The sequence below is a fragment of the Ochlerotatus camptorhynchus genome, unplaced genomic scaffold (genome assembly GCF_037179485.1).
Source record: "Ochlerotatus camptorhynchus isolate MF236.1 unplaced genomic scaffold, CSIRO-AGI_Acam_v1.1 ptg000268l, whole genome shotgun sequence".
NCBI lineage: Eukaryota > Metazoa > Arthropoda > Insecta > Diptera > Culicidae > Ochlerotatus > Ochlerotatus camptorhynchus.
In genome coordinates this window covers 2,068,888-2,095,475 of record NW_027040758.1, presented here as the reverse complement: position 1 = coordinate 2,095,475, position 26,588 = coordinate 2,068,888, and the positions used below count along the sequence as shown (strand labels likewise).

General features: G+C 39.6%; 2 protein-coding genes and 1 pseudogene across 2 annotated transcripts; 1 reads left to right on the top strand and 2 right to left on the bottom strand.

The window, feature by feature from the left end:
- Positions 1 to 2,416: 2,416 nt before the first annotated feature.
- On the bottom strand, positions 2,417 to 3,876 carry LOC135705583 (uncharacterized; annotated as a pseudogene).
- Positions 3,877 to 5,067: 1,191 nt separating this feature from the next.
- LOC135705582 (zinc finger protein 543-like) lies at positions 5,068 to 6,873 on the bottom strand. The gene is made up of 3 exons (XM_065227356.1): positions 6,672 to 6,873; positions 5,579 to 6,496; positions 5,068 to 5,521 (listed from the first exon to the last, which is right to left on the bottom strand). Exons 1-3 carry the CDS (start codon positions 6,777 to 6,779, stop codon positions 5,102 to 5,104), a joined length of 1,446 nt encoding a protein of 481 aa, XP_065083428.1. The 5' UTR covers positions 6,780 to 6,873; the 3' UTR covers positions 5,068 to 5,101.
- Positions 6,874 to 12,646: 5,773 nt separating this feature from the next.
- PSR (Bifunctional arginine demethylase and lysyl-hydroxylase PSR) lies at positions 12,647 to 15,060 on the top strand. The gene is made up of 5 exons (XM_065227355.1): positions 12,647 to 12,947; positions 13,057 to 13,415; positions 13,475 to 13,819; positions 13,881 to 14,069; positions 14,129 to 15,060. Exons 1-5 carry the CDS (start codon positions 12,866 to 12,868, stop codon positions 14,336 to 14,338), a joined length of 1,185 nt encoding a protein of 394 aa, XP_065083427.1. The 5' UTR covers positions 12,647 to 12,865; the 3' UTR covers positions 14,339 to 15,060.
- Positions 15,061 to 26,588: the final 11,528 nt, after the last annotated feature.

The following is a 26,588-nucleotide window of genomic DNA, read 5'->3' as shown; positions in this document are numbered from 1 at the left end:
AGAAGACCTGAAAGAATTGTGGTTCCAGCGTGTCAACATCATGAAGTCAGATGCAGTTCTTGGCAAAAGGAAGCGCTTATTCATTTGTCAGCGGCATTTCAATGTAAGTGAATATAATTGATTTAAATGCGAGTGCAAATAAATGTATTTTCTATGCATTTATTTACCATTTCAGCCTTCTGACTACAAAATAGTACCAGTAAAATCACCTAAGTTCAATGTGCGGTACCAGTTGGACAAAAATATTGTTCCTCATAAGAATCTTCCGTTTGTACAAGGTAAAAAATGTAATTAAATAACGTATTGTTAGTTTTCAAAGATTTTCTGTTTCAGATGCTGAAAGGTACAGCTTTTTGATTCCAAAATCAGACCCATTGGCTCGTCCTTTGGAAATCAAGCACAGCGACTCTCATCGAGTGAACATTGAACCCGAGAAAAGCAAGCAGTGTTCTCCAAAGAAATTTATCCAAACCGTGGATCAAAATACTCCGACTGGTTCTTTCAGCACTCCTGCATCAGAAAGTTCAGGTACTTAGCTACTAGGGCATTGTATAAGTTTATGAGCACCAGTTGGCAGAGGAAAGATTCCCTTACTTGATCGTGGTGTTAGTTTGCATGGGTGAGCTAGTAGTTAAGACAAATCGTCGATTGAAGTGATTGTTTGCAAAATCAAATACGTCGATTTGAAAAGTGACGCTTGTCTAATAATTTATTGCTGACATACTACGATCAATCCAATAGTTCGATGGTTACTACACCAACATCAATATATCATATAGTTAGTTACTAGGGCATTACGGGACATTGATTGGTTTTGATCGGAGCAGGTAAACAGGTGATTGAACTTGTTGATTAAAAATGCATATAATAGCTAGCTATTTCTTGTCTTTTTTTTGTTTCTTAATTTGAAAGGTTTTCAGCCTAAAGGCTGGTTTGTCTCTGATAGTTTTACTTGTTAGCAAGGAATAGTAATTCATCATTCTGGTTCTAAAATTTCCAAGCAATAACACATTTTTATATTTCCATACACTTTCAGACATTATATCATCAGCAGGCAGCGAGTACTTTCCCAGCAATCGGAGCGAGAGAGAGTTTGCACATGAACAATGCCTAACGGAGGATAAATTAAAGAATTTAAATTTTGTGTACAATTTAATGAAAGATAAAAGTATGCAATATTTAGGAATCCCATCAAATGGAACCCATATATTGCAATCTTTACAAGAAACCACTAATGTTAGTGAGAGGGATATAATGATTGTACTAAGGAAAATAAGATTAAATGAAACATTTGAATTGTTATCGGACTGTTTTGGTCTATCTCGTTCGCGAATTTCACAAATATTCGATGAAAATGTGTCAAAAATAGCTGGAGAATTTAAAGAGCTGATTTTTTGGCCTGATGCAAAAGCAATTAAAAAATTCTTGCCAGTCGCATTCCTGACAGAATATAGTGCAGTTCAAAGTATAATTGACTGTTTTGAAACACAAATTCAGAAACCTACCGACCCAGTTGTGCAGTCAATTACATATTCACAGTATAAATCGTGTAATACAATAAAGTACTTGGTATCATGTACCCCATGTGGTCACATCAACTTTATATCAAAAGGATTTCCAGGACGTGCGAGTGACCAAAAAATTGTTCGGAATTCTGGATTTTTGAATAATATTCATCAAAATGTAGGAGTTTTGGCCGATCGCGGCTTCAAAAATATTGCTGTAGAAGTTGCTCAAAAGGGTGGATTTTTGATACGTCCACCAAGTGTTACAAAAGATGAAGCCTTATCCAAAGAGGATGCTTTGAAAGCAAAAGAGATAGCTTGTGTCAGGATACACGTGGAACGGCTTATTCGAAGGTTCAGGGAGTTCAGGATGTGCGCACCTCATGCGGAACTGCCGTCATACTTTTTACACAACCTAGATTTTATCGTTATAATTGTAGCTGGATTAGTGAACTTGCAAGGGTCACTTATTAAGTAAGTTCAATGTACGTAAAATCTTAAAGCAATTGTTGGTTAATGTAGAACAAATAAATAAAAATGTTGTTAAGTTTTTAATTTGGTTTTGATTGTCCGCTTCCTACAAGAAACAACACAACTACTTCCAAACCATGGCCCAGAAGGAGGAAGGAAGATAGCTAGGTAGGAACAGACAAAAAGACAAAGAGAGAAGCTTTCTGGAAGAACCTAAATATTTAGGTTAAACATGGGGGTCAAATAAATGTCCCAGGCTGAACACTGAGTGGTTAAAACAAATGGAACAAACGATTATCTTCAGCTTTTTTATCTCATTCAGTCTGAAGCTGACCAAATCACTCATATCAATACCAACCCCTCCTTCCCTTCCCCCAGTAGCCATTAGAGTAAGCCAAAGTCCGGTCGGTTAAGGGTTAGATAATTTATTTGGGATACATGTTAGAATGCTTTAATCTAACTGACAACAAATTAAAACTGAATCACTTAGGTTTTCAAAAAGATGTAAACAGTTTGTTAAAAATATTAGTCTTCCAAAACTTGTAGCTGTCTGTCATTTTCTGTTGTATATAATCGACATCTAGATTTATTTCATAGAACTCTACAAATTTGAGAGGGTTTCGACTTTTTTCAAATTCCGGTAGAACTAATACTAAAACACCTTTTTTGCGGTTTGACATAATCATCTGAAGATGGATTTGAGATTTTACTTTCTCTTGTAAATTTCCGTTCACATTTAACATTATCGCTTTTCGATGGACACTTGATTTCAAAAACTGTTGAACTGTTGATCGCATCTGGGGATGCACCAAATACGGGATAATCAGGACTCAGAAATAGTCCGCATCTGCGAACGTTTTGATATCGCATCCTAATTGCTTTTACTGCTTTGTCCTCTAATCGTAACCCTCGTTTCATCGCCTCACTAGTAAAACTTGTTTGTCCTAGCACGGACCTTACGAGAGAACCATCGCCAGTTTTACACCTCGACAGCTCAAAAATTTTTGAAGCTGTTATTCGCCCATATTTTAGCAGCTTCCACTGGGAACAATCTTGCCCTGTAGTGATAGTTTCAATTTTTTTACATACACTATCCATCATCGTACGTTTGCAGAACTGAATAAAACGTTTCGAGCTCTGTTTTGCTTCGGAACTTTCTTTGAAGTCTATCAAAAGACAATGCAAAGCATATCCTTCTACCTTCGGAAACGCTTGATGATACTTCAATGCACTAATAGTAGCACTTGACGGACATTTGCTAAGCAATGTTTGAAGAAACCTTCCACTTCCATTAATTACTTCATTCGAATTGGAAACTCCGGAATCACGATGCTTGGCAAGATCAAACTTGTCTATGTTTTCTTCTACTTTCGACAGATTCGGCACTTTCCAGAGACATATTGAATCAGTAGGAGAAGGCTGGCTGTATTTTTCATACAGATAGAATAAAAACGCTACGGCATGTTTACAACCCCCTGCGGCTGCCTTACACCCCTGTGCGTCACTTTCACAAAAGATATCAACAACTTTTTCATCGGCTGTATTTATTATCGCAACCACGGAATACTGCCTAGCAGTAATCTTGTGCTCCGGCACAATTTTCGCTTTTACCGTGCATAGATTCCCGTCAATTTTTAACTGAACCCGTCCAATAGAAGACTTCAAATAATCGGGGTTGGATGACCTGAAAACAAACCAATAAATTTGCTGAACGAGATGATATGAAACTCGGCTTACCTTTCGATTTTTCCTCGTTTATTAGCGTCACGGAATTTTTCATTAGTGGTCAGAAAATATTGCACCATGAAGAAATCCACCTTCGGGAGCGTGTTTGCATCCGCTTTGGAAAATCCTGGCTCCATTTTTAGGATTAAACACTGATTAAAACTCTTGAAACTTTTATATCAAAAAAGAATGAAGATGAAGACAGCTGATGTTGTTGTTACGAGCTTGGCGAAAAAAATTTACATTTGACGTCTCGTATGTGGTAAAGTGGTGTCCCTACTGAAATTTTGATCTGCTATCTAACGTGTATTGTGCCCTGTTTTACACCGTAAGTCGCAAGCGTCATGATATAAAAGCTAATGTCATTTAATGAACGTTTTAAAAAAAGGTTTTTGCGATTTCTTAGCTGTAGCTTATTTAAATGTAAAAAATAAAGTATTAACGTGTTTCTAAGAGTCTTCCACATAGTTAAACGTGTTAAAAGCTGAAATTGTTGATGCATTAAACAACCCAATTGGAGTCGGATCCTTGCGATAAATGCAAGAATGACAACTGTAAAAAAATCGAATAGGGGAAATGTTGGCTTCGGCAATATCTTAACCTATTATCGTCAGGGGGTAAACAAAATCTTAGAGCACTCAAATTTGGCCAATAGATGCTCTCAAACACAATGTATCCGCATACAAAAATTGAGCTCCTAAGGACGTTGTTTACCCCCCTGACGATAATAGGTTAAGATATTGCCGATGTTAACATTTCCCCTACTTCATCATTTCTCAATAGTGATGGACTAATACGACATGCACTAAAATAAGGGCATGGGATATACTACAATAGATCAAATTACTGGTCGCACTGGTGTTAGGTCCCGAAGAGAAGAAAAGAAAAATAACTTCTTAGGCTGTGAACCATTTGCCGAGTCAAATTTAACTCGTGGTTAAAAGTGACATTTCGAAAGTTATTTTCTATGTTCGAAAATCCCCGTGCTGTCGATCGACCGGTTTTCGAGCCACAGTTGTCAAAATTTAACTTCTTGTCTGTCAGAAGTAACCACGCTTGGATAGCAGGGTTAATCGATAACTTTCCATCTGTCAAATTTTAACCAAAAGTTAAAATAATTCGCCAAATGGTTCAGAGCCTTAGTCCAAACGTTTGCCTTCCAGAAAGGCAAAAATATAAAATTAATTAAAATAGTAAATACCGATCAACAATGGGGCAACGCTGGCCCCAACAGTTGCTTTCTCAGTTCATGCATGTTGACGTTCCACTGCAATCGGCATTAGTTTCCTTTTCTAAATATTTGAAACATGCATTCAGCTTTATTTCAATATGACAATTATCTTAAAATTAAGCTATATTTGCAAACCACTCCAGCGGCCTACCATTTTTCCCTGCTCTGATTATTCACAACCAGCCTCGACACGCTCCTCTACCTCCGATTTCAGCTCCACGCTCAAGATCACCTCGCTTTCGTCAGGGGTCTTCCTGCGGCAGCTTCCGTGTACGCCACTCTCCTGTCGCTTACGATGCATGGACAAAGCGTATCTTGATTGAAAAATGTGCTCGCACTCGTCGCAGCGGAAGCTTTTGGCATCCTTCTCCGTGTGTTTTACCAGCACATGCCGCTTCAGGCCATCCTTCTGGCGGAACGCGTAAGAACAGTGCGGACAAACGAACGGCTTCTCGTTGGTGTGCCGCCGCATGTGGAACGTAAGAGTTTTTTGCTGAGTGAATCCCTGACCACATATTGTACACACGTACGGCCGAAGGTTTTGGTGGATAAGCAAGTGCTGCTTGAGCGATCCGCTCTGGGTAAAACCCTGGAAAAAAAACATTCGTTAACAGACGTGATCAATAAAACAGAGGTTCGATCAAACCTTTTGACACAAAGGGCACGCGAATGGCTTGTTGCCATTATGAGTCTGTAGATGGCGGTTCAGATTCGTCTTGGTGGAAAACGATTTCACGCATTCGACGCATTCAAATTTGCTACGTGGTCTTTCTGATGGAGAGGACTTAGTCGTAGACATGGACGAGTCCAATCTAGTCAAGGTAGCATACTTTGGCTGCCGATAGGAATGATCCACTTCGCTTACATCCGAGAAGTCATCCCGCTTCACAGAGATTTCGTCATCTTCCGGAATTTGTGCGTCCTCCTCTTCCTCATGGTATTCAGTTGTGAAGCCTATGTAGATTACTTGCTCCTGTTCTTCCCCGACTTCCGACTCATCCATCAATTGATTCTGCTGGTCCGATTCGTGCTCTTCAACTTCCATTCCTTCCTGCTGGAGAAGGTTTTCCTCGTAGTCCTCCACTTCAACCATCTCAAACACATTCTTTTCCGCCTTAACGACCGGCTTTTCCTGTATTACCGCCACTGCCCGAAATTTCTCTTGCTCTTGTTCCGGTTCCGATTCCGGTTCCGGCTCCGACCCTGGCTCGGAAGCCGTCGAAAGCTCCGCCTCTTCGGGCTCCCGTTCTATTTGAGCAGATTCCTCCTGTGCCTGCCTCTGCTCAATCGTATCGTTGCCATGTCCCAAAACGCTATTCTTAGGAGTAAATGTCTCATCCTCATTTGGTGTTTCCTTTTCCTGTCTTTCGGCTCTCTCCTCATCGTCGGAATCTTCGTCATTTCCTGACCCCTCCAGGGCCATGAACTGGTTGTTTACATTGGCGATGAAGCTTTTCAGCTGCCGGTCAGAGAATTCACTCTTCTTTTTGAATTCGACAGCGATTCCCATTCGATCCAGACACTGATCGCATATCTTGTCCGGAAGTCCATCATTTTCCGTCACCTGTAGAAAAAAAAAAAAGCGATCGGTGAATTTCAAACTGCGCGCCACCCGAGCACATGGTAATCTAGGCCACTTCAGGCTAGCCGGCCACACACCGAAGGGCGCGCAAGCTGAAACAGAAGCCAAGCTACTACCGCGCGTATGTAAACAAACTACAATTCCAAAATATGTTTACCTTAATCGAAGTGCAGTAGAGGAACTTTTTGGCGTACTTGTAGATCGAATGGGTTGCTTCCGACTTGCAGCAAACCCGGCACAGGCTGATGTCGATTTTAAGACTCATCTCCGGAACGTTGAATTTTAAATAATTCAGGTGAATTAATATGAATTTTTACCAGCGCTAATCTAGCGACCATAGACGGACATCTTGTACTGCGTTTCTGGGGCTGCTCATGTTTATTATGATTCTGGAACGGTTTTTAACTTTGACAACCAAAATTCAAGCCAAACAATGGATTCGGTCGTAAGTAGCATTAACCGATTCTCTCCATCGATTTTCTCTTTCGTTAATAACTTCGCTACAAAACCGTTCCTTAACATGTTTGTCATATAAGAAGCTAGATAAAAGTTTGTTTCGTCGAACAGTATGTTGAAAACAGCTGAAAATGTTTTACATGGTCGTAGGGATGCACAGATAAAATCGACGAAGAGAATGTGACAATGTTACTCAGGACCTAATTCATTGCTCGGCTTGCATTTGTGGCGTGCAAGTTTGCGTACAAGTGCATGACTTAGGTACCAGATTTAGCTAGTAAATCAACCTATTTTGTTCGATACACGTCAAGCTAAGGCCGTTCGCAATGCTGAGTTTCAAAATTGTTTTAAACTACTCGTCAATTCTATAATTTGAAACTGTCAAAAATAAAACTGCAACACGATCAGCGCAACGCACAGTTCTAAAACATGTTTGTAATCATAAAGTTCCATAAACTTTACTGTTCTCTATGAAGTTCTCCGTTTTTTATTTGTGGAGCTCTTCGAAACATCTTAAACACATCCAAAGAAATTTGAAACAGAGTTCCATTCGTGTTTCAAACTCGCTCAGAAATAAAACAGAATAGTCGAGCAGTTGCAAATCTGGTGCAAAATAGTGCTCGAATAATGAAACTGCAACTCAGCATTGCGAGAGGTGCGTTTCTGTTCTAGTTTCAAATTGAAACAGTCCTTATAAAATACAACAGCATTGCGAACGGCCTAAACATTGCATTAGGTCCTAAGTAACATTGATCGATTCTCTTCGTCGACTTTCTCTTTCGTTAATAACTTGAGCACATAACCGTTTCTTGTTGTGTTGGTCGTATTGGATGCTAGATAAAAGCTTCTTTTATCGATCTGTGTGTTGAAAATACCTGGGAACGTCTTTACATGACCGTAGGAATACAAAGAGAAAGTCTACGAAGAGAATTTGTCAATGTTACTTAGAACCTAATTTAATGTTCAGCTTGATGTACACATATTCGGCGTACACAACAGTGAGCGTTCATAAGGGCATATTTGCAAAAAGGTAATTCTAAGACCAGAAGGTCCCGCAGATACGTGCTCAACTTTTTGGCTCAGCTCTGGTACTATCTTCGGTCCCAAGCTAATCGATTCACCCCTCAAAACATAAGAAAATCCACGAACCCCTCATTTTATCTGTCAAACTTTCATAGCAAATCAAAACAAACATTGTGTAGTACTAGAATTTCGACTAGAATGGAGTACCCTTATAGATTTAATTGGGACCAATAGGCTAGTCAAGTAGGAAGCCAATTTAAATCCGTTAGTTTCCAACCGGTGCTATTTGCAATTATCGATTCTCTTCGTAGTTTTCCTCTTTTGTTAATAACTCGCTTGAATTAACATTTCTCAGTGCGTTTGTTGTTGCTAATAATAGCCTATACAACCTGTAACAGTACTGTGTTAGACAATTATTTTCAGAAAATTCGACAGTGAGCAATGCACAAGTGCCTATCCAGCTTTCCATGCTCGGTAATGGCGGCCTGTTTGTATGAATAAATGTATCCTTCACTGTGCTTGTTGACACTATCTGGATGTTCGAATTTTAACCCCTTCCCCTTCCCTCTCCCAGGAACAGAAGAAAATGGAACAACATACGCCCTCCAGTTAGTGTCAAAAAGCACAGTGAAGGATACATTTATTCATACAAACAGGCCACCATTACCGAGCATGGAAAGCTGGATACGCGATGATCGATTCTCTTCGTCAATTTCCTCTTTTGTTAATAACTCGCTAGATTTAACGTTTCTCCACAGACAAACAGACGTAACTCTTCATTGTTTATCTTCGTTCACGAATTTAACGGTTGATTTGAATATTATAAGTTCCGCGAACTACTCGCCGCAGCACTGGCATCGGATCACTTTGACGTTTCTATACATTCTATAGAACTTTTATGCAATATTGTTTGCGAGTTAGCGAACAAGCCTGTTTTCCGCGAGAAGCCTGAAAGATGTCGCTACTGAGGTCCTATGTTTTGAGATACTATGTTTTCAAGAAAAACTTTTTCAAAGAGTTACGTCTGTTTGTCTGTGGTTTCTCGGTGCGTTTGCTGTTGCTTTTGATAGCCAATACAACCTGTTAGTACTCTGCATTGAACAAATTCTAGAAGATTGTTTCTCTTAGCTGTAGCAATGCAAAGAGAAAATCGATGAAGAGAATCGATCATCGCGTATTCGCCCTTATGCATGCTCACTGTCGAATTGCTTCCCTTAACTGTAGCAACATAAAGAGAAAATCGGTGAAGAGAATCGATCATCGCAGTTAGGCCCTTATGCATGCTCACCGTTGAACTCAAATTCGCAAAAATGTTACACACTATTTAAAAACTACCCAAATTTGGGTAGAGTCCACCCAGATCGCTTGAAACTGAACCTACCCAAAAATGGGTAAACTATGTTGGGAGTGACTAAAGAGCCTGGATTTATAAAGAGACGAAAAAATTGGAACAATCGATTGTCTGTCAAAGTCATAGGAAAAGTCATTCCAATCGAGCAGAAGACCTGTCAAATGGATAAGATGTCACCTCTTTATAAATTCAGGCTCTTTAGGAGTGACAAGTCATTTGAGTTTAGTTTAGAAAGAGTTTAAGAAAATTTACGAAAATTTTACTCAGTCTAGGAGTAGCACCAATAGACTGAGTGAATCCAATCTTAACTTTTCTCATATTCGGGATATTTTTCTGGACAAACCTGGAAAACATGAGGCAACATGAGTTTCTGCACTTCGACAGTGAGCATGCATAAGGGCGTAAACGCGATGATCTATTCTCTTCGTCGATTTTCTCTTTTGTTAATAACTCACTAGAATTAACGTTTCTCGGTGCGTTTGCTGTTGCTTTTGATAGCCGATACAACCTGTTAAAACTCTGCATTGAACAAATTCTTGAAAATTGTTCCGCTTAGCTGTAGCAATGCAAAGAGAAAATCGATGAAGAGAATCGATCATCGCGTATACGCCCTTATGCATGCTCACTAGAGTGATGCAAAATTTGAAATTTTCGCTCCACAATACTTAAACGATTCCAAATCGGATCCTGACTAACCTCTCAAAATTTGAACCCATTTGGTGAGAAACTGAAATGGCACAAACCATTTGAAGTTTGTATGGGAATTACTATGGTAAAACCAAGATTTTTGTTCATGTCAATCTAATAATTCACCATATCGGTCTGCTTCAAAAGCCTTCAATTTTACTTGTAGGAAATTTTCCCAGCTACAACTTTGCTAAAGACCACTTTTTGATTAAATGCAAGGATCGAAAGTTATTAATGGTTCAATGCACTGATGTCTTATGATCATGCTCAATCAACTGCTCAGCAGGCAACATTGGTGTTTCTGGGGCGTTGAATAGGACACAAAAATCATGGCTACTATGTCACACTGAAAAATACAGTGTTGCCTACAAAGCAGCTGCTTGATCATGTCATAAGTTTACCAATCTCTTAAATAATTAATAACTATTTCCTGTCTCGTTTAACATACACACAAAAAATAAACGTTAATAGAATTAAAAAAACCGTTGGTAGAATTAAAAGTTTGCATTGGTTCTTTTTGGTAGAAAGTCAGAAACTTTCAATTGCAAAAGACATGAACAGTTAAAATAAAAATGCTGACTCCTTTGATTTTAAAAGTCACAACTTTTATGATTAAATTTTATAAATGTCAAATTAAAAGTTTCTACTTTTGAAATGAAATTGTAGAACTGTCAAATTAAGAGTAGGTTAGGTCAAAATAAATTTTATCTTATTTCAAAATGAGAGCGTAGTTAATCAAATAAAATTTTATTTCTTTTTAAACATAAAGTTCATTGTTTTGATTTTTACGTATATATATATTTTAAATGTAAAACTAACAAAAAAAATTAAAAATATTGAATTGTGGAATTGTCCGCCATCCTCGTCAGCATCTGTTGAGCCGTCCATGCAATCCACTCCCCTGCTTCAACCTTAAACTGTGGTGCTATCGTTTCAGCCATCTGGCTCAGAGTCCGGTGTGACCCAATCCGGAACGATGATCTTACTTTTGACTGATGCTGAAATTTCCGAAAAGAAAGCGATTCTATTATCGTAAAAAACTCTCTAGTCTGAACAAGGCATTATCGTAGATAAACTTACCATATTGATCCTGTGGTATCGCCGTATTTTATTTATATTTTCAGCCAGTCTAGCTCACGGATGATCCGGTGAATGCAGCAGGGGTTTGTTTTGAAAACTGGTCGAATAGAAATTAATAAAGCAAAATTTTCAATTCTCATTTTGCGCGTTTTTATTTTTATTTACTCACGTTATTCAAAAACTAACCAGAAATGGGTAGAAACCTACCCCCGAAGAAGTTGTTTTGACAGTAAAACAATTTTTGATTTGAAAATCTGCACTTTTAAAACTACAAGTTAAAATCAAAACATCTACTTTTGGATTGAAAATAACCTTGTTGTTTCAAATATTTTCATAGTTCAATTAACAAATTTTGGGGTACTTTTAAATTGAAAGGTTAATATTTTTACCGATACAATTTTCGTTTTTTGTGTGTAGAAACGATCTTCAGCAAAGTTGTAGCTGAGAAAATTTTCTAAAGGAATAGCTCTCGAACTGTTTCGCAGCTCAGTATGGAAAAAGACTAGAAGGCAAGGAACAAAAAGTTGAGATTTCCCATAGTAATTTACATGTAAACTTCAAATGGTTTGTGCGAAGTCTGTTTCTAACCAAATGAGTTGTAACTTTTGGAGGCTAATCACGACCCGATTTGAAACCATTTAAGCACTGTGGAGTGAAAAAGTCAAATTTTGCATCAGTCTAATGCTCACTGTCGACTTTGTGATTAATGAGTAATCTAAACTCAAATTTGGGTCGTTCCCATTCGCTGTGTACGTCACAGACCGGTCAAAACTAAAGCCCTACAGTAAAAGTATGGACGACTGTCACCACAAAACTGAAAAATGCTGTTCCAATCGAGCAAAGCGGTGCATTTTGACGGTTCGATTGGAACAACTTTCATACTTTTACTGTAGGGCTTTAGTCAAAACTGAACCTACCCAAAAAAATTGGTTTAACTATGTTGGGTAGGGAGTTACAAGATGACAAATAAACAACATCCATCGGATTCATATCGATGTTGTCCATTTGTCAATTTGTCACTCCCAACATAGTACCATAGAGGTAACTCTAAGACAAGAAGGTCCCGAAATAACGTGCTCAACTTTTTGGCTCAGCTCTGGTACTATCTTCGGTCCCAAGCTAATCGATTCACCCCTCGAAACATAGGAAAAACCAATAACCCTTCATTTTATCTGTCAAACTTTCATAGTGAATCAAAACAAACATTGCGTAGTACTAGAATTTCGACTAGAATAGGGTATGTTAATCGCTTGCTTGGGACCAATAGGCTACTAAAGTGGTGAGCCAATTTAAAATCGTTAGTTTCGTATTGATTGTTGATAGTACTTCACCCATTTTTGAATAGGTTCAGTTTAGATCTTTAGATCGATCCGGGTGGACTCTACCCAAATTTGGGTAGTTTTAAAATAGCGTGCAAAAAAACACCAATAATCGATGATTCTTGTGTCATTCTGCAAAAAATCATCAGCGGCGAAGCAACAATCATCATCAGTCCGTCAGCGCACATAACTGTCATTCCGCCATTATCAAAAGTCGAAATTGCACATATACTGGGACTGACTGCGCTCGCCCGCTCGCTGGATCCTCCACACTCTGTTCCATTTAGTTTGCATCGCCCCGCACCATTTCTTGCGAAAAAAAATAGGCCTTATTTGCTTCGTTTGTCCCGCAACGAAACGAGCAAACCAGATAGTGCAGTTTTTTCCTAAGTTGTTAAAAGTTTAGGCGTCTTATTCGGAGATACGCTCGGCGGAATGTCCCTGGTGGAAGGCGAGGTAAAACTATCGCATCGTACGAGAAAACGCGTCCGGGAGGTCAAACGGAAGGCTCGACCAGGTATGATGCGGGTCAATCGGTGCCATTAGTCATAACCTCCTCTAATCGTGGGGGTGGGTGGCCTTCGCAAATTAGTGAGTAAATGTAACTCGTTGAATGTCTCTTGCAGAACTCGCCGACAAGACCGCTTGGGTACAGCTGGAGTACCACAGGAAGTTCGACAAGTTCCGGGAGTTTGAGGACAACGTCGAGCGGATTAACGTCAATGATGTCTCGCCGCAGGAGTTTATCGATAGGTACGAGGCCATCTACAAGCCGGTGGTCATCGAGGGGATACAGGAAGGCTGGAAGGCGGAGTACAAGTGGACCCTGGAGCGGTTGGTCAAGAAGTATCGTAATCAGAAGTTCAAGTGCGGCGAAGACAACGATGGCTACAGCGTCAAGATGAAGATGAAGTACTACATCGAGTACATGCAGAGCACGACAGACGATAGCCCGTTGTATATATTCGATAGTAGCTTTGGGGAGGTAGGGGAATAGGTTTCAAGCGACCAGCACAGATTCTGAGAGTGTTGTTTGAATTTCAGCATCATCGTCGGAAAAAGCTCCTGGAGGACTACGATATCCCGTTATACTTCCGGGATGATCTGTTCCAATATGCAGGCGAGGAGCGACGACCACCGTATCGGTGGTTCGTGATGGGACCGGGCCGCTCCGGGACGGGAATTCATATCGATCCGCTGGGCACCAGCGCTTGGAATGCTCTGGTGAGCGGTCACAAACGGTGGTGTCTGTTCCCTACCCACACGCCAAAGGAACTGCTCAAGGTTACCGGAGCCATCGGGGGCAAACAGAGGGACGAAGCAATCACGTGGTTCAACCTGATCTACCCGAAGACGAAGCAACTGGACTGGCCGAGCGACTGTAAACCGGTAAGTACTGGTTGTTTGACTGTTAGAATCTGGAAAATTCAAACCATGGATCGCATTCCAGTTGGAAATCCTGCAAAAACCGGGCGAAACTGTGTTCGTCCCGGGTGGCTGGTGGCACGTGGTTCTCAATATGGACGATACGGTTGCAGTGACTCAGAACTTTTGCAGCAAAACCAACTTTCCCGTCGTGTGGCATAAGACTGTCCGCGGGCGGCCGAAACTCTCCAAAAAATGGCTGAAGGTGCTTCAGGTAAGCGCCCTAGCTCCTATTTAGCTCCAACGCAAATTATTGACGAAATATTCCTACAGGAAGTGGACCCGGATCTGGCGAAGGTCGCAGGGAAAATCGACGTTGGACAAAGCACCGGCGTGGCGTCGGATAGCTCGAGCAACTCCAGCTCATCGTCTTCCAGCTCGAGCAGCGACGAAAGCGACAGCAGCAACACCGACAGCGGCCAGGAATCGCTGTCTGCGCACAAGACCAAGAAGCGCCGGAAAACCGGCGGAATGATGGCTTGATTAATACTGTAAGTCGGGAGGAAGTTCTTTCATTTGATATGCTTTTCACTATATCAGGATCATTTTTTTTTTTTGTCGAATAACGTAACCGACGGTGAATTTGAATTTTTGTGAAAGCATAAGCAAACCTTTGAACGGCTATTTCTCGCAAGCAAGGAAACGGCCAAGTATTACACACATCCCTGAACAGAAAACAACTGAAATCAATAGGTTTACTAATTTATATTGGCTTAGACAACAATAGTAGACAAATATGAATTGATAACTAATAACTTGTAGTTTAGTAAAACAAAGAAGCAAGAAGCAAAGCAAAAGTGCGTAGCCAAATTAGGATATGATAGGCACCAACCAATTGGTATCTCTGAGATTAAAAGCCAGAACTATTGAACTGACAAATACACATGAACTGGAACGAGGATCGGAACCGCAATCGCAATCGGCACAATTAACTACTGACCACTATCATTATTAGCTAAAAATAACAAAAGCATCTCATTATCTACTAGTGGCAGCTGAGTCACAATACTGGCGAGCGAAAATCCAAAAAAAAAATCATCATCAAACACTGAAACTCAAAATTCGGTATTTGTGCCTTGAGAGAATATGGAAGATAGGATCACAATCACATCAATCAGAAAAAAGTTGGATAGGAAGCAAAGTTAAAGGAGGTTAGAATTTATTGAATACAAAAGAAAGGGTAGTGACGACAATTACTACTAACAGCGAACATTATATTTTGGAAGATATCACGGTCCAGGAAGGGGTTTTCCCACGGTGAAGATTTCCATATAAGTAGTAGAGAATTCCAACGAAGTCAATATTGTCGCACGGCTTGGCGATTCCCCTCACAATCCTCGAAGTTTGTTGCGCCAACAAATTCGATACATGGCTTGTCTCTAGTTTCTAAGTCTAATCACCTAGCTCGGGGCGCTCCTCTGCGTCTTTAGTCGGCCGGATTCGACGTAAACACCATTTTAAAGGGATTGCTGTCCGGCATTCTTACCACGTGTGACTACTAGAGCCAGCTAGTAGTTCATTCTTCTCCTTCATACGCCGTTTTCATATACCCCACCAAAGATGATCATAAGCACACGTCGTTCGAAAACTCCCAGTGCTTGCAGGTCCTCCTCGAGCATTGTCCACGTATCGTGCCTTTAGAGAACCACCCTTCTTATCAGCGTCTTGTACATGGTACACTTAGTACTGGGGTGGAGTTTACCAGGCCTCAAGGTCTAGTGGAGTCTGTAGTAAGCACGACTTCAGGCAATAATGCTTCTCGGATTTTCTCTGCCGCTGTTGCAGGGTATCGACTCAATGTATAAGAACAAATCCCTTCATTTTCCAGTAAAACAGAAATATTCCAGATATGCAAAACTATCTACAATGCCATGGTGACCAGCAAATGCCGATTATCAAATTTCCATTTTATTCCCTGAATTTAATTTCAAATGTGTTGTTTAGGGGTATTGAAGTAAATACATAGGTATTCGTTATCTGCATTAAAAATGGAACCGAAATCCAAAATTTCATCAATTTTTGTACACTGGAATTATTTTAAATAAATACGATTACATTAGCAAACATCGCCATCTTAGCACCCTTGGTGGGACTTTGTATGGGAGCGAGCTGTCAACGAATAGATATAGCAACCGTTTTACTGTAGGGCTTTAGTGAACACTCGTGTTTATTTCAGTTACCGTGGGGACGTAATTTGTGATTAGCTCCGGTCCCTTTCAAATTGTATCATTATTCATGTACGGTCCTTATATTTGAAATGACGTTTCACATTCATCTAGTGATGGCCAATTTTCATTCGAATAATCGATTAACGAACCGAAAAGTAAACTATTTATAATCGGTTAGATCATGCCGATATAAGCATTAACATCTCCACAGGATCATCACCGATCGCTTCAAACATGTGCTGCACTCTCATTGGTATAAAAATGGCAGCACAGCGAACAAAAAATAATCGATTAGTTGTTAATCGAGTAATTAAAAAATGGGACATCTCTGACTTTGGTGTGATTGTTTTGATAAAAATGAGCGCAAAATTTCATCTCTTCCGAGGGGGCAGCACAACCACAAAATTACCTTGAATACGGGGGGTTCTCATTGGATGAAAGGGACCGTGAAAGAAGACACTAAAATAGAAAGTTTTTCTTCCGACAGTTTCATCTTAGTATTCATCTTTGGATATAGTGTCAAGGAACAAAAATTTAAATCTTGATTTAAAAACCGAGATGAATGTCTACGGGATCGATAAAAATATCGTTGTGCTCAGAAAACGAAGCTCTATCAGATGATATATAAAAATCGATATATTTTCCAAAGTGGAACAATCCATTTAAGCATAATACCACAGAGAAATAATACCGAATATAGGCCTGTACAGAGATCGAAGCGAAGCGAATTTGGCAAATTTTTCACTTCGCTTTGAACTGTAAAAAGATACGATCCAGCGAAATCTAATTTTGTGGATCGTATTTTTCGCTTACGTTTATATTTTTTTCGCGCATGCAGCGCTAGCGAAAAGTTGAAAGAGCGTATCTGTCAGATTTTCACTTCACCGGAGGTGTAAACTGATCGATTTCGTTTCACATGAAAACTGTAAACTGCGAAAAATTGAAACTGGAAAATGTTCCACAAACATTTTTTCACAACCTTTTTCGCTAGTGAAATTTCATGATTTTTCGCGTGATTTCATTTTCGTTTCGCTTCGATCTGTATACCTACTAGGCTTATGATTGTGTCAAAGAGGTCGGTAGCACAGAACAGAAGGGGAAGTGCAAACAAATCGGTGAATCAAAAAGTGGTTCGTTTTTCTGCTCAACAAGCGATGTGTTGTGGTAGCGTTCCACACGTTCTTTCTATTTGCAATCATAGCATGCTGCATATCTTAACTGCAGGCAGAAGGCACTTTCTGATCCGAAGTTCCACTCCTGTGTCGGTAGGTAAATGCACACGAGTCAGGGGGTAAGTCACTCTGCCACCTTGTGCTAAACACATCAAAAACATTCTTCAATCACCATGAGAACAATTTTTCAATCTTTTTTGGCAGCACTGCCTAGAGCCAAGAATGTTTACATTCGTGTGATGCTCTTTTTTTTGTTTTTGTTGCATTTTTCATTTTTCTTTTCTTTCACCCTCCAGCAATCGGTAGGATTCCACAGAAATCTGATCGGGACTCCCACAATTTGGGGATAATGATTCAACGTCAAGCTCAACATTATAAAAACAGACCATTTCATCCTCTAATAAGCTAGATTATACATAACTATATGAAGAAATGAGCGGATAATAATCATCCAGTCAATGATTGACCGATGACTGAAGAAAAATATTTCTAATTTGGTAGTCATTCCATATACGCACTACCAAATAAGAGAGATCCGGCCTACAGCCGGCGGTTAATTCTTGCAGGACCAGTCTAGGGGGCACGATAATGAACACGAAACGAAAATCAATTATTTTATTCATGTGTTTCACTTATGCATTTTTGCCAAAACATCAGCCTTATTCATTCCATAAGACAAACCACATAGGTCATATAAGAATGCATAAAGCGTATGTGTGACCGCTTATACATTTCATTTGGCACATGATCTTCATTAACTTTTTGCAAGGCGTCTGCTTATTAGTTGACTTATACATTTTATGAATAATCAACTATCCGTGAAGGTTGATCGAATGGTTGCTGAGCAGATGTGGGCTATTTCATCGGATTATTCAGAATATGCTTTGTTCTTCCCGTTAAGCCACTCAACAAGTTCATACCATGGCTATGAAGACAGTTACGAAGAAAAAGCTGGTTATGTATATTTTGTGTGTTTGCCAGAACTCGTGCCAGAACTAGCGCTACTTGGAAAAAATCCATTCCCGTATTCGTGAACTACTATGAAATATGCACCGGTTCCCGTTCACTAGACATCAAACGACCAAATGCGTGCTTTGTGGGTAGCATAGTTGGAATCCTCCCGATCTCCATGCTACTAGTCATATTCGCATCGATCCTTGCTCGATGTATTCTCACGAGAAGGTCACCACTCGTTCCGACTCATTCCGCCGGTAATGGGTTGTCGGCTGGGGGTCCCTTAGCTCAGTCGGTAAAGGCGCAGCTACAAAGCAAGACCATGCTGGAGGTGGCTGGGTTCAATTCCCGGTCCGGTCTAGAAATTTTTTGGGTTGGAAAATTTCTCGACTTCCCTGGGCATAGAGTATGATTGTACTTGCCACACAATTATACTAATTCAAAAATGGTACAGGCATCGAAAGCTCTCAATTAATAACTGTGGAAGTGCATCTAGAACACTAAGTTGAGAGCACGCAATAAGCTAATATGCGATATGCAATAAGCTTGAAATGCGAAGAAGAAGAAAAAAGAAGAAGGGTTGTCGGCTGTAATACCATATCATATCCAAGTCCACAGGAGACATACACTCAAAAAATTCCACACGCCATCATCATGTGTCTCACACTTAATTTTGCGCTTATTGTGAAACACATCCATTTCATGTGTGAATTTTATGCTATGAACCATACCTGAACACTATGGATTTGAATTGTGACACACTTGGATTCTATGTGTCTCATATGGTGATATCAATAGCTTTGCACACCATAGTTCAATATTCTACAATATTCTACTTTATCGACTTCTACTTTACCGACTCTAAAAATTGAAACGACAAATATATAATCAAAACTGTCCGAGACCAGAGCTTTCACATATCTTTTTAATGGGTCTGATTTGGGATTCGATCATGGACTGTTACGGTGTGCTGCTGCCGGAGTCTTCGTTCTATCTCACTGTGCCAGGGTTGTTCTCATATATGAGGCGGGTTAATAGGATAAAGTCACAACTCTTGTTTTCGATGTTTACCTTTCTGAGCAAGCAATTCACATAGTATTGAAATGCAAAACACTTTAAATCCATCTGTTTTGAACATTAGCGTGATTCAATGTGCAATACACTTGAATAGAAAGTGAAACATTTTCAACATTTCAAAGTTTGAAACACTCTAAATTAACGTGTATAACACATCGAACCAAGGTGAAATACACTTAAAGTAAATGTGATTCTGCATTTAAAAAATCAAGTGTTTAAACACTTCGATCAAACGTGTGAAATTTTTTGAGTGTACTTCAAGTCCCCGCGTACATCGTACGGGTTAGGCAAAAATGTGCGTCTATCTTGAAAAACTGTCGCATTAATGGCCCTTCGCTCATTATCAACTTCTATTCAATTTTCATGCTGCCGTACTCTAACGGAACTATCCACCTACCCTCTTCTAAAGATCATTCTCTAGCTAATAAATCATCACACTTACCCCGTTCTCATTACGCTCTATATCACGTGATATAGCGAGATGATATCGATATCAGAAAGTGTTCACACTACGTTGAGATGATACAGGTTGACGTTTATTGACAATCAGAAATCAAAACAAAATTTGACGTATCTTGTGCTGTTCTTTATCAAAGATTTCAATTATTTTGATGCTTTCAGTGCCTCGCACAGTATCAACGGATTTAAAAAAATGGAGAGTAGCAAGCGCAATCTGAAAACCATTTTGGTTCATCATATACGACGACTTAATTCACTTCGCGAATTGCTTCGTATGGTTTCTATGCGAGAGGCATTGTTTAAGCGGATGCGGAAGCAGCATATTCGTCGAGTACTGGAACTGCAAAGCAAAACACTTGCATTATCGGAGCAGCTGGCACGAAGTAGTGGAATCAGATCAGTTTGGACGAAGGTAAGATATTTTTGTGATAATTGATCTTAAGAAACTATTAGAGATTGTTTCCAGAATCGCACGTGCCAATTCTTTGAAAATGATGCGCAGCTAAATGGTGAACCGTTCTTTAAGGAAAACTTTCGGATGACAAAGGCGTGTTTTTACATCATTTGTACGAAAGTTCAAGGGATGTCACGACAGGATACAACTCTACGGAAATGTATACCACTTGAGAAGAGAGTGGCTATTGCACTTTATGCACTTGGTTCATCAGCCGAATACCGAACCATTGCAAATCTTTTCGGCGTGGGAAAATCGACGGTATGCCAAATCTTACTAGAGTTTTGTGAGGAAGTTTGGAGCAGTATGCGGCATGATTATATGGATTCATTTCCACTTCAAAAAGATCGAATTCAAGAATGTGTGGATGGTTTCGGCGAGTTAGGATTTCCTCAATGCTACGGAGCAATTGGTAAGGTTATATTATCAAACTATTGTTACAGATATTTATGTGATACTTCTGGGGATTTATTTTCATTATTGGATTGCTGATGTTCAATATTAGCTGATATTGGATTGATTAGTCGGTAATTGAATAATTGGAGTGTCGTATACGTATTTGCTTTCAGATGGATGCCATATTGAAGTTTGTCCAAACGCAGAAGATGCTTTAGACCACCATAACTACAAAGGATGGTATTCTGTAGTGTTGTTTGCCTGCGTTGACTACAGGTATTATCCTGTGAGAAAATAGCTTGAAACATTTTGTAAAATATATTTTTTTGCAGATACCGATTTCAATATATCAGTGTTGGAAGCCCCGGTAGGTGTAACGATTCAACAATATTTGAAACGTCCAATTTGAAGAAGGCGTTACTCTCTTCAAATTTGAATCAGTATTCAACGCAATTGTGTGGAGTAGATGTACCCGTTTTGTTGATCGGTGACTCCGCGTTTCGATTGTCCAACATGGTGATGAAACCATATTCGTTTCGTGCAGATGCGCCACCAAAACAAAAATGCTTCAACTATGCGTTATCAAAAGCTCGTCGGGTTGTGGAAAACGCATTTGGCCACCTGAAAGCCAGATTTCGACGCATCGGAAAAGGCCTTGACAACCATATTGATAAAGTTCCACTGATAATCAAATGTTGCTGTGTTCTCCACAATTTTTTGAACGAGAATAGCGATGTTGTCAATCAGCAATCGTTACAACAGTTGCAGGAAAAAAAAAACCATTCATCAGAAACAACAACCGGAAGAAGTTGTTACGCTGTCGGACACTGATCCCATGGCACATTTGATTCGAGAGTCAATTGCTAATTATTTGAGTGAGTACTTGTCTTTCTTGTCTGTCCCGGTGTGTGCCAAAAATCATTATTTTAAAATTTGCAAGTATACTTGACAAACATTAACAAAAACTGAGCAAAAAGTACTCAATTGTTGCAGTATGCAACATGAGAACATACTAAAGAAGTGGTTTACACTATAGACACTGTATACACGGAGAAAAAATACTACCCAAAATTTGAGTTCTTTTTACTTAATATTGACTTCAGCTTCTCACTTGCACTCGTTATTGTTGTCAAAAAAGGAACGAGAGATTCAACCCAACGATATAGTTCAGCCCAATAAGTTACTTTTGAGTAAATTGCATATTCTCAAATTTACGTGAATTAAACTTAATTTTAGGTAGAATGTACTTAAGAGTAGGTAATTTTTTTTGCTGGTGTTAAATGGAAACTACTATATGCGATATACTCAAATTTGGGTTATTGGGCTGAACCCCTGAATTGAGGGAAAAGTACTTAATTTTGGGTAGTTTTTCATCTCCGTGTATAGACTGGACAACGTTTGTCTTATGCAGCCAAACGAACTGTCAAAAAGTGTAACCAAACGGACTGTCATCCTTTGGTTTGCTTTAAAGGAGCAAGTATTGTGATCTAGTGTTGTTTTAACAAAATGCAAAATATAAACAAAGAGGCGAACTCCTAGTAAAATTTTGTTTCTCTCAATGTAAGTTTTTCCAACATATTATTTGTACGCGGCTGGATTTGTGATAGTGAAAAGGTTCCTCTCTCTCAACAGGACTACAATTTCAACATCCACTACGGTTTGCGTTTACTCTACCCAGCTATATGTTTTAAAACAACATCCGGCCACTGGCATTTGAATCTCTGCTCTTGATTCATCAATAAGTTAAGGAAGGCCACAGAATGCTAGCCAAATCTGTCTGATGGTATCCTTTTTCGGAAAACGGAAGAAACCCACGGAATCTACTTCACATCGCGTGCTATTGCCGCAATTTCGGTGAGCGGATTTGTTTTGTGGATTTTTGTGAGATTTATTTTTACACAGCACTTTTATTTAACAGCTTCTATGCACGAATGGAATCAAAACAAAAGCAAAGGAAAAACAAAAACAAAAATCTTTTTCTTGGCTTATTGAGCTGCTCCCTGAAAGTTTGAACAAATTCAAGTGATGCCAGATTTATTTTTCATATTGATGACATTTATCAGGGCTACCAGATTGCATGTTTTTACATTGTCCGGTCTATATACAGTGTCTATAGTTTACACACATTTTTACCAATATAATTGTCAAAAGATGTGGTTTAGAGCTGATGCTCGTCTTGCCCCATATGGCCATTTTAGAGTTATGGTTTTTCAAATCAGTCTGAGGTTTGGTCAAAATTGATCATTTTTTGAATTTTTAACCAACAATTGAACAGTTTTGTTCCCTTTTGCATACATTTTGATGTACAAACTTTGAAATTTTCCCAAAAATACAGGTCGTAGCCAAATTCGTTTAAATTTTGCACAGTATGTAGTTGTTGGGAATCTCAAAACAGATCGAAAATCAGTGGGGATAAAAGGGTTTTGATTCGCAATACAAACTTGACTCACCCTAATATACACATCGTTTGAAAAACCAACTTTTGATCCTACGCACGGAGGACCATGTATCATATACCTATCGAATCAACTCGACATTATGTGTGTGTGTGTGTGTGTGTGTGTGCGCGCGTGTGCTTGAGTGATATCAACCCAAGCAACACTAGCGATAATTATTTTTGACGTAGGACTACGTCTTTGATTTCTATATGGGGGTACACTTTGTGAAAACCGAAAATGGAACATGTAACAAATTAAGAAAAATTTTGAACGTTAATAACTCAGCTGCCCCTGGTCCAATTTCAATAATTTTATCACCAATCGATCAGAAATATGGCTACGCATCGATAACAATGCTTTTGAATGTTGATTTTCAACAAGAAACTATTGAAAAACTGGTAAAGGTCCAGCATTGTCCAAAAGCGTTGAAACAACTAACAAATCCACCAATTACCTACATGCATATGCTGCTTCCCAAGCACAGTCGTGAGAGAGTAGTAAGTAGACGAAACAAGTCGAAGTGGCATTCGCCTCCGATCCTCGGGTTGGTGCGAATAGGGAGGATGGAATTGCGTAATATTTTGCACACTCATCGCCATACTCAGAACCAAACGCAAATTCTTCGAGATAACCACCATCCGTCGTCGTCTGGCTCGCCGTGGCGGTGTCTGACGTATCTCCGGTTTGATTTACGAGGTGTGCTGAAGGTGTTCCTGAAAAATGAGATCTGTGATGCTGTCACCTACACTAAACACGCCAAGCGTAAGCGGCCATGGATGTCATCTGCGTTTTGAAGTGACAGAGACGCACTCTGTTTGGTTTCGGAGGTTAAATCATCACCAACTTTGGCAACAAAACGGCTCTTTTCAGGGCCACCAAGCTTATTACAGTAAGTAGTAGGAATAGAATTCATCTGCCTGTTTGTCCATATTCAGAACCAACGATCACACAAAATGCTCATGTAATCAAACTGCAAGCAGGGATACAAATTACTTTGATCAACCTTGATCAACTTTGAATCGCTACGGCCGGATATTTTCAATGGAAGAAGCAACAATTCAGCATCTAATTCGACGAAGACGGTAGGAAGCATTTGTGAAGCCGAGTTATTTACGAAAGAGAGTGTCGATGAAGAGAATCGATCAATGTAGATAGGACCTATTGAAAAGTGACAGGAGATTTGTTTTCCGTGCTGAGCTCCAATGCTACCGATGCCAGGGAGGCAGCTCCCACACCTGGACCCTACCAATCGACCCATCAACTCAACCGGGGACCAACGGTTTTACTTCCCGAAGGAAGGCGTGATCAGAGATGTTATGCCTTAGAACATGCTGGTGGGGTCGACTGAGATTGGACCCAGGCCTGCTGGGGTGAGAAGTAATCACGCTAACCACCAGCGCCGATATCTTTCAAGGTGATATCACGGCGAATGAGATCGACTCAAATTTGAGTTTAGTTATCTCAAAAATAAGAAATAAACTTTACTTTTCTTAAATTCGGGAATTTTTCCCTGAAAAATCCTGGAAAAACCTGGGAAAACCTTGGAAAACATGAGACAAATTTACTCATCGCTGAGTTCCTGCACTTTTGGCGATTATGAGTGAACTATACTCAAATTTGGGTCGTTCTCATTCGCCGTGTACGCAAAAGGAAAAGAGCCAGTGTCGCTACTTGATAGCAAACTACTCATAATGGGAGGAGTCTTTATAGCTTTTATACCACTTGGTTGCACATCATTCTGCTTTAACCTGAAAAGATATAAAAGAGCGCTGCTGTATGGCATTAGCTCATTTTCGCTTCGGACGGCGTGGTGAACAGCAATAGCAGCAGTAGGAAGGTTGTGGCTAGTCCACTCCTTCACACCCAACAAGCAACAATTGACTGGTCGTGGCAAAGGAGGAAAAGGTCTGGTAAAGGAGGCGCCAAGCGTCATCGCAAAGTTCTTCGAGATAAATGCCATCGGTCGGCTAGCTCGCCGTGGTGGTGTCAAACGTATCTCCGGTGTGATCTACGAGGTGTGCTGAAGGTGTTCCTGGAAAATGAGGTCCGTGATGCTGTCACCTACACTAAACACGCCAAGCGTAAGTGACCATGGATGTCCTCTTCAATAAAACGGCCCTTTTCAGGGCCATCAAGCTAACATCAGTAAAGAGTTGGAATAGAATTTATCTGTGCTTGTTTGTCCATATTCAGAACCACAAGCCCACACGACCACACAAAATGCTCTCCAGAGTTGTAATCTTGTAACCAAACTTGGAAGCAGGGGTGCAAGTGATTTTGATTGATTCTCTTAATCAACTTTCTCTTTGAAAAAATTACTACAAATTTGGTACGCCTACAATTAAAAAACGGAAAGAGTTGAGATAATAGATAATTGATCACTAGCGGTCCTACGTCAAGCTTCCGTTCGCGCCCCTAGGCACAGACCCTTCGACTTTTTTTAGAAGCGGTCTATTCCGGTCGGGTTCCGAGTACCCTCCCTCCCATCCCAGGATTTGCTTGAAATTTAATTAAGTCGGAACGGTTAAATACTACTATAGGTGGATGAATTTAAGTATTTATTGCTCCAATTTATGAATTTAATTAGATAAAAATTTTATGAGAGCATCATTCAGTTCTTTAGAACTGTTTGTCATTTCTCGAAGAAGATCATTTCTATCTTCTTCAAGTTTCAAAAGTTTTTCATCGGTTTCCTTGGATCTCCGCAGCTCATCTTCTAAGGTCAAATTAGATTTTCTGATCTCTTGTAGAATCTCTTGCTGTATGCTAACGGTCTTTTTCCTTTTCGCAGCTGAACGTTCCGGTCCTGTCGAAGCCAACGGGGAATTCTCAGCATACGATCCACTTGCATCACCTGAATCATAGTCCACCGCTTGGGTTGAAAATGATTCCTCCTGAATCCATTCTTCACGGGTATCTGTAATTAGTAATTGCTTTTGAATTTGAAACTACAAATAAAAAATAAACATACCGTAATCATCTGAAATACTGTCCTCAATCACTTCCTCAACATTATGGATTTTGAAGCTCCCTAAAATCCTATGGATCCGATTATAATATGGCCACACCGAAGGCGAGCCTCCGGAGGGACCGATGGTGGTTTTTTCTTTCCTGGAAAACAAATTAATTGGTTTGTTTTAGTATTCAACTATAAAAATTAAGGTAAAACTTAAAGAATTGGTAAGAACTATAATAGGGAAATAATCGATTCTCTACACTCATAAAATTCGACACATTTTTATTGGCGAATTTCCATGTAAAATTCCATATGATTATCATGTGTCCACACATCAACAGAATCCACTCAGAAGTACACATGAAATTTATGAGTCAAATTAAGAGAATGTGTGATTACGCATGAATTTTATGTTTATACATAAGAACTATGTATCCGACACATATATATCATTTGTTTATCACATTGCAAAAATTCATGTGTGGGACACATAAAAATAATCATTGAATTTTTATTAGTGTATGTTATCTATAGCCTGGCTTGATTATCAGTTCTGGGTGCATGAACTGTTGCTTTTGATATTGTGTTACATGACTCACTAACGAATATATCAATATTTGAGAAAGAAGAAAATATGCCCATAGATTTTCAGTTATTAT